The 13,868-nt window shown below is 41.9% G+C and overlaps 1 protein-coding gene across 2 annotated transcripts in view; it reads right to left on the bottom strand.

Annotated features, from left to right (window-relative positions):
* Aoah (acyloxyacyl hydrolase) overlaps window positions 1–10,088 on the bottom strand; it is a 198,801-nt gene extending 188,713 nt beyond the window's left edge. For both annotated transcript variants that reach the window (XM_027409368.2, XM_035441505.1), the window contains exon 1: window positions 9,962–10,088. In XM_027409368.2, the coding sequence (XP_027265169.1) occupies window positions 9,962–10,088 (127 nt within the window). The remainder of the gene's footprint in view (window positions 1–9,961) is intronic.
* Window positions 10,089–13,868: the final 3,780 nt, after the last annotated feature.

Genomic DNA, 13,868 nt, shown 5'->3' with positions numbered 1-13,868 from the left:
AATAGCTTTTTGTCCCCTCTCAGCACTTTACATCATTCTACTGCCTTCTGCCTCCACAGCTCTATAAATTAAGCAGTATAAAGTAGTTATACTGTTTTTCTGTAGGGGATATATCTTATTACTGTTGTTGTGTTCAAGGGCTTCAAATTGTATTTGTTTTCGCCTGGCTATGAGGTGTCAAGATTTGCTCTGTATTTATTCTGTTTGAAGTTTAAGAGTCTTGGATCAGTGGGTTCAGTGTTGACTTTTACCTTTTTTCCCAGGTAGTTTTACAAACTTCCTCTTCCTTCCTCTCCTCTTAGAACACACATTTCACAGATGCTGAGATACTAGTCATTGCAGCGCATATTCCTGAGGTTTGGATCAGTTTTCTTCAAGTCTGGTTTTCTTTGTTGTAGATCATTTCCATTGATCTATGTTCAAGCTCATGGATCCTTTCTTTTGTGAGTTTAAATCTGCCCTGCCTATCTAGTGAATTATTATTGTTTTCAAGTCTAGACTTCTCACTTGGCCCTTTATTATCCTCTTATGTGTCAGTTCAAAGTCTATTTGCTGAACATTGGCAAAATACTTTCAATGTGACTGTATTTGAAGTCATTGCTAACTATTGTTAAAGCTAGTCAAAAATAAGGTAATTAGCCTCCAGACCTGTAACCTTCCTATCTCTCCACAGTACTGAACTTTCTGATCAACCAGTCTCCACAGATGCAGCCTCTTTCCTGGAGATTTTGTTCACACTTTGATAACTGTAAAATAGCTTATCAGCAAAAGGCTATGGCATTGGAGCAATTTGTTTTTCTTTCAGAATTTTCAGTGTGAAGTTTTTGAGTAAAAGCTTAGATATAAAAGTTTCCAAAACTGAAAAAAATCCCATAAAACATGCAACAATCCCATCAGTAAAACTCCCATCCAGACAGAAACTACTCTATTTCCTGGTCTCTGTTACATGCGCATGGCTATTCATGTCTTTTTGGAAAATGACTTTGGACATAAGGCAGAGATCCTCTTACGATATTATTACAGTATTCAGTTTGGTGGCCTTTCCCCTTTTGAGCATTCCAATGTTTGTTAGTCAGAATTATAAGGCTTTTGTTCCTTGATACCACTTTGCTCTTTTATATCACAATAACAAAGGGATTTGTGTGTGTAACTGGGATGCTAACCAATTTATTTCGGGTTACTACTATATCTTCTGGAGTGAGCCTGAAATAATCAACAAATCCTTTTAAATGTCAAGTTTTCTCTAGGTGGTGCTGGACAGAAAATAAATCAGTCTGTTGCTGACTTCTTATGCTAAGCAGCAGCCTCTAGTCATTGACAGATGGTGGCTAGTAAGCAAAGGGGCCCTGCTTCTGCTAATGGGAGGGGCTGAATACTGTCAGGAGGCAGTGAAAGGTAGGTCCTAAATGAGATCCCAGTGGTGGTTTGAATGAGATTGCCCTCCTGGAGGCTCATATAGTTGAATGTTTAGTAGCAAGGATTAGGAAGTGTGGCTTTGTTAGGGGAGATGTGTCACAGGTGGGCTTTGCTGTTTCAAAAGTCCATACCAGACCCATAGGTATCAGCTACAGTTCCATCTCCATGCCTCCCTGCCTGCTGTCATGTTCCCCACCATGATGGTCATGACTCTCCCTGTGAAACTGTAAGCAAGTGTCCAATTAAACGCTCTCTTTTGTAAGTTGCTATGGTCAATGGTGTCTCTTCACAGCAATAGAGCAGTATCTAAGACAAGACCAATCTGACATCCCAGCTGTAACCTTTTCCATCCTTAGCAAAGAACCCAATTATCTTATGTCTAGACTTCTGATGTGCAGAAACAGTGAGACAATAAATGTGTGTAACTTTGAGCTTATTAGTGGAGAACAATTTATTACACATCCATAGAAAGCCACGCTCTGGGAAATCATCTTATTAGTTTTTAAATCTTCTTAGTATTTATATCCACTGGACACAGTACTGTGCTATGTCAGGACATTTTCATATCCCAGCCTATGTAGAGAAGTCAGGGGAAAACTTGGGTGAATCAGTTCTCTCTTTCCAGCACATGGGTCCTAAGGATCAAACTGCAGGCTGCCTCCCCTGGGGCAGGGAGTCTTATCCCCATTGTTTCTGCAGAGTGCCATGGGGAGATTGCCAGTGTCGTGTTCTCTTTGCAGTTGCCATGCATGGTTTCCATTTTCTCATCACCTTCTCTCCTTTTCTCTTTAAATGTTACTACTGAGAGTCCAGTAATGACTTTCTGAGGCTCTCTCTTAAGTGTGGCTTTCATCACTTCCTCTCACTGGGATGGGGAAACTCCCCAGACTGTGACGATCCCTCCAGGGTAGACTCTGGATTCATGAAGACTCCTGTTTTGCTTAGCTACATTTTTAATCACTACCCACTGTTGCAGGCAGCTGCTATTTATTCCCTAGAAACTCAGAATACTGAATCTGTGTGCCATTCACATCTTCAGGAGACCGAAGTGAAATCTTTCTTTGTAGAGGATCGTTCCTTTAGATGCTCTCAGATTTACATAAGTTGTACTTTCCACATGTTATCATTCATTTCCTTGAACTTTGTGAGGCAATAGGCTTAATCTCAGGACTTTTGAGACACAATTTCACTAGATTGCTTTCTTGATTTTCAATTTGGGTAATCACAACCCTTTTGAGTACTTGTGATGCACCAAGACAATTCTAAGTCCACCATGGTATCTACATGTTTAACCCTATACCTTACCCTGTGTCATTCTCCTCTTGTTGAGAAGGAAGGAACAGAGGGTTAAGCAATGCCCCTGATGCCACTTGTGTAGAATGGCTGAGTCGGGGTTCATCTACCTAAGAGCCTGGACTTTCTATCCTCTGCTCTTCCTATTGCATCCATGTGAACAGCTAGAAAATTCAGTAAAGCGCTGGAGGGAAAATACAGACCACCATGGCTGACCCTATGATTCAGGGGGAACCTTAGAATCACCATAAATCAACATTCCTATGTATGTTCAGTCTGTCTAGGAAGATCTACAGAGAATGATCAAAACATTATAACTTCATGGAATTTCATTTAATACCGTGCAACTTTTCCATTCCTTTCTCTTTTCCACAGAACACTCATAAAAAGGAAAAACAGCATTATTAATCTTTTTCCTAAAGAATAGCATGCTGCCACCACTTTTTAAAGCTCTACTCACTCTGTGAACTTGACCTAATGTCACAGACACTTTTTTTTTCCTCTGTTGTGTCTCTCTAGTCTTTCTTTTCAAGATTTTGACCCCAGAATACTACAGAAAAAAAGAAAGTAGACAGGATGTGGACAACTCAAATGATCAGGAAGCTGCCATTTACAGAAAGAGTGAACTAAATTCAATGATAATTCAAAGTAAAGACAGAACGCTAAGGAGAGGAGAATGTGCAAGATTACCAAAGTGAGGGATGAGTGCAGAGTGGCCCCCCTGGAACCAGGGTGTGTCTGGCTAAACTCTGAGCATTTGTACAACCTTGGACTTCAGATAAGAAGCTTAACAGCAGGGTGGGACTACAGGAATGCTGTGAGATGGCCCTGTCAACTCTACAGCCTGGGGCCTGGCCTCCAGCTAAAGCTCTCAAGGGCTAAGGACTGAGCCCACTCCAAAGTTTGAGACCTATAGATGTCGGGTGTAATTTTGGAACTGAAGCAACCACAAGAGAGGAGGGAAGGAAGAGGATAATACAGGCTCCCCAGATGGAACATGGATGGCAAGAAGAAGCCCTTTCTACTAACCCCAGGAATGGTGTCTAGGAACTATTGCCCAGTTACAGTGAAACTGAGACTGAAATCTGGGATAGCTAAAATGTGACCATGAATTTGCATGCTTCCCCACCAGCTCTGTCCAATCCTTTCCATTTCCATTAATAGCACTCTTCCCCACTTACAGGCTTTTGAGATTACAGAAGCACCTTTGTCTCTTATTCCAACTAGAGTTTCTGAACATTCTGGGGTGTGCAGGAGGGGAGAAGCCTGACTCTGAAGGCATGCTTAATAAAACATGAATGAGGGAATGAATGGATCTTTAAAACCCTTAAGTGACTTCATTGGTTTAAACAGTACCTTAAAAACCTTGAAACTCAATGAATTAATTTAAGTGTCAATGAAAAGCCTACAGACTATCTTTGGCCTGTAAATCATTCTGTACTAAGACTGATGTTTTAGGGAATGGAACTTTATTACTGATTCCGTAACCTCTGGGAAGTGGAGGTACCATTCAGTGAGCACTTGTTCAGAAGGTAGATGGTGACAGCTAGTGAAGTGTGAATGACAGGGAATTCTCATAGCTAGTTCTGCCTTAGGGTGAAGTCAAGACCTGTGTTCTTGGGTCTAGTGTTCAGTTCCCCAGTACAAGGCTCCTGGCTGGAAGTTAGGGTTGTTTGCTTATTTGGGATGTTGCTTTGTAGCCTGGCACCTTCTGTGGTGGCTCCTTTTGGAGAGTCTTCTCAGTTGCAACAATGGCACTCTTCTGGGAGTTGTATCTGTACCTAGGGCATACACTCACTTGCCTCTTATTCAGTGGTGTGATGGCAGCCCAGGTTCTCTCTGCATGGAACTGGGATTGGCAACCAGATGGAGGGCCCAGGAATCTGTGAGTTGTACCCCACACAGACCTGACCAAAGGTCAGAGAGCAATGGAGCCAATTCATCTGCAGGACACAATCAGAGCCAGCACGGAAATGATGCTCCAGGTGCCTGGCAGTCACCTCCATTTCCTGACACCTGGCTTGATTTTTAGGATACCCTGTGACTTTTGATTCTAAATTTCATTTCTTGGATCATCCTAGGAAAGTTTCCTCCTTTCCATGCTCATCTTAACTCAGTTGGATTCTTTTATTCATTTGGGGGCAGTGGGAACTGAATCTAGGGCTCCACACCTGCCAACCACGCATACTGCCCCTGAGCTTGTCTCAGGCCCAATTCAATTCCTCTAACTTGCAATGCAAGTATGGCATTAGATATGACCTCAGAAGTACAAGAGATAAAAATAGAAGTAGTGACTCATCAAATTACAAAGAATTCATTCTAGAGGGGACAGTTACAAAAGTGAGGGAAAACTCACAGAATAGAAAAAATATTAGTCAGTCATAAATTTGACATAGGACCTCTATCTATCAATATATACATTTGAAATTGAAAAAGAAAAACTCTATTTAAAATCATGAAATTTGGAGGTGAATGGATAGAACTAGAACATATTATCCTGACTGCAGTAACTCAGACCCAGAAAGAAAAGTGCTGCATGCCCCTATTTTGGTTTTTAGCTCCAAATTTGTAGATATGAACATGAAACCTAGACTAGCCATTGGAACTAGGAAAGTAAAAAGGGACCAAGAAGGGAGGAGCAGGAGCTAGAGAGAAGGGAACAGCAGGACAGAGGTTCTATGAAGGGAGAAACGGGAAAAATGTGGCCTTTAATTGGGGAGGGGGGATGGGAGGTAGAACAGATAAAAACACTAAGAATCCTAGAGAAAGACATAGAGTCATTATTTTATATTTACCTAAAATTACATGTGTTACAAATACACACACACACACACACACACATATATTTATATATCCTGTATTTTTTTAAGTGTTGGGGAGCTGCTGAAAAATGACTGCAGGACAGGAACATATGAAGTTCTGCAAGAACAACTATGATACTTAAAGGTTCATGTTCATGAAAACTCAGGCCACTGAACATATATATATATATATATATATATATATATATATATATAATATGACACTAGAACTACTTCCACTTCAGGGGTGGTGTCTATGAATGTTTGATTTCCTGTGAAGTTTTGTTACTTGATTTTAGTAAGGCAAGGAAGGATTTTGTATTGAGACTGTAGATGATAACTAACAAAGATGAATTCTTCTTGCTGCATTGGACTGTGGACATCCACCTGCCTCTTCTCTTGCCCCACAGGTTTGCATTGCCCTGGATTTATGATGGGGGAGGGATCTGTTGCAGAGTCTTTGAGATAACTGAAATTTCCCACTTTCCCTTGTCATTTTTCAATACAAGAATTTATAAAATTCTGAAATTATTTTTTATAATTTATTGTTATTTTATGTGCATTGGTGTTTTGCCTGTATGTATGTCTGTCAGGTCCCCTAGAACTGAAGTTGCAGTTGTAAGACACCATGTGAGTGCTGGGAATTGAACCCGGGTCCTTTGGAAGAACAGTCAATGCCCTTAACTGTTGAGTCATCTCTCCAGCACCAAGACACCATCATGTCTGCCACATTCTGGGGACTTTGAGTAGACAGCATTTAGTTGCCTGCTGCTGAGCTGATTGACCTTGACTCATGCTGTGTGGCCCTCTGTGAATTCACCTCCAGCATTACAGTGTGAAGGCAGGATGTGTCTTAGTCATATTCAGTGCCAAGTTTATTCTTCAATTAGAGGCACTTTAGTTGTAATGAGATATCCACCTTGCCAGTCGGTAGAACATGAGACTCTTAATCTCAGGGTCATGGGTTCATGCCTCACGTTGGGTGCCATTTTTTTTTTTTTTTTTTTTTTTTTTTGGTTTTTCAAGACAGGGTTTCTCTGTGTAGCTTTGGAGCCTATCCTGGCAGTCACTCTGGAGACCAGGCTGGCCTCGAACTCACAGAGATCTGCCTGCCTCTGCCTCCTGAGTGCTGGGATTAAAGGCGTGCACCACCAACGCCCGGCGGGTGCCATTTTGTTATGATAGCTCTTCTTGCCAGCCTGGTCCTAATGCCAAATCAACCCCAAATAATACACAGAGACTCTATTAGTTACAATGCTGTTGGCCAATGTCTAGGACTTCTTATTGGCTAGCTCTGTCTTAAGTATTAACCCATAACTACTAATATGTGTATTTCCACAAGGTCTTATCTTATGGAGAATGCCAGACTCATGTGTCCTTTCCTCTTAGGATCACATGGTGACTTCCTACTCCATTTCCCAGAATTCTCCTTCTCTCCTAGTCCCACCTATCTTGCTTCCCTATTAGCCAACAGTGTTTTATTCATCAACCAATAAGAGAGACATATTTACAGAATGCCATCTACTATCATTTAATCTTTACAAATCTCTAGATTATTCTCTAAAGTGGGTAGTAACTTCCCTGAAGACAGACACTGTAAAAATACTTGTTATTTATCTTTGTATTCTTGGTTCAGGACCCAGAGCCTACCATTTGGTAGTCATCCAGTGACCATGTAAGGAATTAGTGTGTTGAACTGCCTGAAGGGACACTTTCTGCACGTGAGTTTCAAGAGGTACACCTATTTTTATCAGAAAGTTGATAGAGTGTTAGCAGCAAATGCAGACCCAGCAGAATACTTCTGGCACATACCACCTTCTCCAGAAAGCTCTTCCTCCAATCACGAGCTAAGGGAAGAGTTTAACTCACTACTTCTAAAGACATTTCTCAGCTGTTGTCCTGTAAGGAAAAAGAACATGGGATCTACTTTGGGAATACTCAGTCTCTTCCTTGATTCTTTGAATATTGATCTGAGGCAACACAGTGGTCCCAAGTCAGTTGTCTACATCATAGGAAGACACCTCAATGAGAATAATCACCCCCCTAGGGGGAGGTCACATCTAGGGGCTGTTTTGTGGGAACTTGTGTTCCTTTGATAGACTTTTTCCAAGAATACTCCAAAATAAACTTCTGCACAATATTGTCTGAGTCTATTTCCTTCAAGGAAGCAGCTTCAAACAGCCAGACACCAGCCAACATGGACCACTTTTAACACCTGACTGAGTATATAGATCTCAGTAAATGCTAATCATATAAGCAGATACCTCACACCTACCTTCTTTGTTATCATGACAACAGGCCACTAAGTCACCCAGAGAGAATTTGCCAGAAGTTCTGAGTGACACTGGGAAATTGAAAGACAGGAGTTTCCAGAATGGAACCCTGAAAGATGGACAGCTTTGAGTTCTCATTTGGAATTATCTCTCTGGGATTCTTGTGCTGTCATATATATAACAAGTCATACTCTCCTAGGACCACTGAGGACAGATGCTCCGAGGGGCATTCCTAGATGAATCACACTTTTAACCATCCTCCACCCCCAGAGCACTAAAAATGTGAGTGAATCTGTCTTAGTTTCAGACCCATCAATCCACCATTTTCCTATCACCCCTCAACTCAGTTTACATGGCAAGAAAATCAACATCCAAACCCTGCCAAATTCCTTACCTACAAAATCGTGCTGCAACAAATGATTATTATTTTCATTTTCTCTGCAACAATAGATATGCAGAGAAAATTCCTGGAATTCTGTTAACACAGCTTCCAACTTCCCATATCCTTTCTGGGGACCAAGCAGGGAAGGAAATGGAAACCTTGTGTCTATTCTACTGATGTGAATATCTGGAGATCTCAGGGTAGAACACTGGACCAAACCCAGAAAGTCCATTTGTAGCCACCCTGGAAGTGGAACTGACTCTCAGGAGCCTTTCCTCAGTGCATTCCATTTGACAGGCTTGCCAATTCACTGTGAGAAAATGGCATTTAAATTGTGATTTTTAGGAAACTGAAGACTGAGTGAAGATGACCCCCCAGCTCTTAGACCCGGTTCAAAAGAGCCAATGAATGTGGATCTTTGGGTTTTATTTTTAAAGGAATATTTGGATCTACAGATGAGTTCCCTGATGTACATAATAAGATCATGACTTTGGGAAGACATTACTAATTCAGACTTTTTTGATGCTGCCTCTACACAGAATTCATATGTGTCAGAACTTTCGCCTGGGCTGTCTGTGTGTAATACTTGACCATAACACTTCCAGTTGGGGTTCTTTTGTTTAGGATACCATATTGAGGTCTGTTTACTCAATAATTGTTGCTTAGTTCTGAGTCTAATGGCTTCATCACCCATTCCATCTCAGTTCCCTCTACGGCTACATGTCCCACGTATAATATGAATATCAAAGTTTTGTAGTTAGAGTTTCTTTTGCTGTGATAAAATATCATGACCAAAAGCAACCTAGGGAGGAAAGGGTTTATTTCAGCTTGTACTTCCAGGTAACATCCCATCTTGGGAGGGAATCTTGATAAGAACTTGTCAGGAACCTGAAGGTAGGAACTGATGCAGAGGCCATGGAGGAGTGGTGTTTACGGGCTTGCTCCTCATTCCTTGCTCAGCTTGCTTTCTATAGAACTCAGGACCACCAGCTCAGGGAAGGAACCACCCACAATGGGTTGGGGTCTACCCCATCAGTCCTTAATTAAGAAAATACCCTTTAGGCTTTCCAATATTATGGTAGCATTTTCTTACTTAATTAAGGTTTCCTTCACTCAGATGATTTCAGCCTGTGTCAAGTTGACATAAATCTAGCTAGTACAGAAGTTTTCCATGTCATTCCTTACTATACTCAGAAGACACAAAGAAAATACAAAGAAAATTGGAAATAAAATGTTCCTATGAAGGAAAAGTGACTAGGCCATATCTCTAGGCCACTATAGTTAGATTCCTTAAAGAATGAAGGAAGCTGAGGGAGCAGAGCCCTAACTGTACATAGATGTCATAGACCTGCATGCATGATCTTAGTTCTCACACACCCCTGTGAGGTACATATCACTAGCCCTGTCCACTAAGAAAGACACAGGGGTAGGGAGAGGACTAGGCAAAAGCCAGCAACAGATCAGCAAGAGGAGGAGGATGAAAATCTAATCCAGGTGTCTAAGGTCAGAGCATGAAGAGAACTGAGAATTTCAGACTATTAGGGAAGCTGCTCCAAAACAAAACCTGTCCAATAACAGAAGAGGACTTTTGTTTGTTTACTTTTTGAGACAGGGTCTCAATATGTAGCCCAGGGTAGCTTCTATCTGGTGATCCTTCTGCCTCTTTCCCTTGAGTGCTAGGGATACAGATAAGTTTGGGCCATCATATCTAACTTGGATGTAGAGGAATTATTGTGCAAGCAAAGTATCAGACTTCATCGTTATGAACATATAGAAAAAAATTAAAATGTACATACCTACACAGTTGTGGCCATTGGAGTAGCTGGTACCTGGCTGGTCCTCATAGGGTGCAGAGGCCAATGAATGAGAGAGCAGGAGAAGAAACAGAGGAGTGGCCTTGAGGGTCTCCCAAGGGGACTTCATCCTGAGTTGTGTACCAGGAGTCACTATCTTGGTCCACGAGGTTACTTCTCAACCCTCCTTGGTCTCTCTATAGCTATCACACCCCAAATGCACACTGCCATAAACACACTTTGCAGCAAGTGTGATGCAAGTGAGTCTGTACACACACACACACACACACACACACACACACACACACACACACACTCATGTGCGCGTTGTGGCTGGCTATTTTGAGACCTCTGAGAGAGGCTCAGATGTCCAGGTCTGGGAAAAGCTAGCCAAGTCCTTGGTGGGTAGTCCCTCTGAGCAAAGACTTGAGGAAAAAGAAATACCCAACTTGCACAGCGACAGCAACAGCATTTCCGGCCTCTGACTGAAGTCGGTGGCCACAAACCACATGAACTTTGAGGTTTGCCTGAAGCACACTGTTGGGTTAGAAGAGAGAGGCCCTTCCCCTTTCATTCTTGCAAAACAAAACGAAAACTAAAACCAAAGAAGAAAACATCTCACCACCTGTACACAGTCCTTCAGCAACCTGATTGGCAGCACCTACACATCAAGGAAGTTATAGTTGTAATGAAGGGTGATTATGGTTGTAATATGTAATGCAGAATTATATTTAAACTTATTTTGCTGTCTTTTAAGTGCTTGTATGTGTGAGGATGGACTCCTTGCTTTGTCAGAGAATTTTCTTGTTGAGTGGTGACTTTCCTCTAGCAGAGAGAGACTGTTCCTTGCAGGGCCCAGCTTTCTTAAAGGCTTCCATTTGGTATGCAGACAACAATGGGCTGTCATCGGGACTAGCTCTGAAATCTCATAAGAAAAAAAGATGTGAGTTAGCACCTCATATTTACTTGTCTGGGCAGGCAGCATCATTTTCCCTCAGCATTTCAAGATGTGTTTGCTTCCCACCTGTGAGAGATTTGTTCACTTTTAAGAGACTGATTTTTCTGCTTGATGTTGAGAATTTGGCACTGTTTTTCTGGGGAAAGCAATCAGAAAAACAACAGGACTTGAAAATAAAAGATACATAATCTGAATGCCTTGTTTTTTTTTTTTTTAATAAGTTATACCAAAGTTGTATGCAACACTCAGAGAAATTCAGAGGCTAAATTACTCAAGTCCAGATAAGAGTGAAAAGTCATGTGACTGCCCCTTCCTGCTTTGGCTCCAAGAAAAACTTAGAATTATGGAAGTTAGTTAGATTGGTTAGCATTTTTTTTGTCTAATAGCATTTACAAATTTTCATATATGTATTCAGTGTGTCTTGATCATACCCACCCTCAGTCCCCCCACTCCACCCACACTCTCCCAAGATACACGGGATGTCCCTTCTCACCTTCCTGTCCTTTCCTGAGGACAATTAGCGCTGCCTGTTGAATACTAATGTGGCCTTGTGCACTCCACACACACACACTCTCCCCAGACACAATGAAACATGTCCCCTTCTCACCTTCGTGTCTTCTCCTGAGGACAGTTAGTGTTGCCTGTTGAGTGCTAACTTGACCTTGTGCAGATCTTTTGCTTGACCAAGGTGCTGCTGCTTCTGGTCCCTGACCTTGTGGCAAGGGAATCTTTAGATAAAATGATGGAGTGACTGAAAGATAAAGGCTCATGTTTGACTGCCATGTCTGCCTTTACATGAGGAAAATATTAGGCAAGTGAATCAACTTTCTTCAGTTTCATCAGTTACCATGGGTAATGCTAGTTTTTTTCAAAGATTTTATCTATTTTATTTTATGTATATGAGTACTCTATCTGTATATATGCCTTTAGGCCAAAAGAGGGTATTAGAACCCACTACAGATTATTGTAAGCCACCATGTAGTTGCTGGGAATTGAACTCGGGACCTCTGAAAGAGCAGAAAGTGCTCTTAACCACTGAACCATCTCTCCAGCCCAGGGTAATAGTAGTATTACCTTGTAAGGTTACAACATAGGTTCAGGTGATGTTGAACCCAAAGTACCATGCCAGGCAAGAAGTAAATGCACAGTAAATTAAAGCCCTGGCTGTTACCCAGGTGAAGATGTGACCACATATGTGGCCCAGGTCAAATTTAGAGGGAATTCTACAGTTGTATGATAGTTGCAAGGCAATATGTAATGTTTGGGAAAAAAAAGTCATGAACACAAACCAGAATTTACTGAACATTTTTTTTTTCTGGCCAGTCAAACATCAAGAGTACATGATCAAGTCTGTCTGACCCAAAGACTTAAGAAATGTTTCAGAAAAGCATTTGAAATAGCTGCAAGGTAGTCTCAATGCACAGCCATAAGCACGCATGGAAAACCTCAGGATCAGGGGCCGATCAAGTTGTATATGCTTCACCATCTATTCATGATCAAGTCAGCTACACCCACAACCATTCCAGGAGTTGGGAGCTTTGAAAACACATGGCGCACACATGCTTTGGGTTGGCCCAGTAAGTGACTCTGACTTAGCTCTATAGCAGCGAGCAAGTCCCTCACCCTCTTCCTGGTGGCATGCCTCTGCTAGAAAAGGAGTTAGGATGTTTTTCTTCAGAGAGGTATGGGAGAGTAGTGCCATAAGGCAGGCAGTCAGTAATGGCAGTGCTTTTCCCACTTGACAGCTGGTTTCTTAGTGTGCAATGCCAAATGAAATGGGTAAGTGATGCTGCCAGCTGACACTAGAAGCGCAACACCACTAGCAAAACCTCAGTGCCCCCTTCTCCCCTCCCGTCACAAAAGTGGAGGCTCTCAGACTGGTAGCATCATTCCCATCAAGGCTCCCTTTGTTCAGCAGGTACTGAATACAAATGACCTATACCTGTGATCAACCTGGCAAGAAGCCACCTGTGGTTTGTAAGAGCTGATGGGCCCCTGTGTGATGTCTCCAGAGGAGTCCTGCTGTTAGATGCTCCAATTTTGATTTTCTCAAAATCTGTTCTTGAGAATGAGATGTTTTTCCTTGCAGCACTTTAGTTTCTCTGCTCCAAGAGCTCAGATGCAACCCTTACCCTTTCTGTCTTCAGCAGGAGGCTGGGTCCTGAAAACAGCACCCATGGTTCAATGCGGCAGGCTTGTTCAGTGTGAATTCCTCTTCTGATTCCTTCTGACCTCATTGGTCTCTGCCTCTCATTCATAACAAGCTCTTCATCAGGAAAAGAAGTAGAGGACAAAGATAAAACTAAGAAAAGATGTCAAAGAAGCTTGTGTTGCTATAAGGCATGGACTCGACTCAGCTTCCTCTATGTGCTCAGGTTCATACTGCCCTCTCCATGTTCTGGCTCCAGACTTGTCCATGCTGACTGCCTAGACGCAGGTCCCGGGTAGAGCACTCTTGCACTAGTCTGATCCCATTGTATACCATGTCAAGCATGTGGTCTTTCGAAAAGATCTCCAGAGGTTGGCTAGAGAAACTTACATCATTATTATGGCTTCACCATTTAGTGACTATGCACCCTGAGACCATCAATTTCTTTAACTATGGAGATTTATTCATTCATATTTCATGTCTATAAATGTGTGCCTGAATAATATGTATGTGCACCATATGTAGGCCAGAAGAGGGTGTTGAATCCCCTGGGTTCCAGATAGTTGTTATCCAGCAGATGTGGGTGCTGGGGACCAGACTTGGGTCCCTTGCTGGGACAGCAAGCGCTCTTAATCATAGAGTCATCTTTCAAGTCCTTTATTTAACTATGAAATGTCATTTACCTGCCAATTATAGCAAGATTATGAGGCTTAAGAGATGGTATTTAAAAAAAAAACCTAAATTTTAATGCTAGATGAATATAGAGCTACCAACAAAGAATGACAAAAATCTGAGGTGATGTA

Source organism: Cricetulus griseus, chromosome 3 (assembly GCF_003668045.3).
Source record: "Cricetulus griseus strain 17A/GY chromosome 3, alternate assembly CriGri-PICRH-1.0, whole genome shotgun sequence".
In the NCBI taxonomy this organism is placed as follows: domain Eukaryota; kingdom Metazoa; phylum Chordata; class Mammalia; order Rodentia; family Cricetidae; genus Cricetulus; species Cricetulus griseus.
Note: the sequence above shows the minus strand (reverse complement) of the source record. Positions and strands in the feature narration are given on the sequence as shown.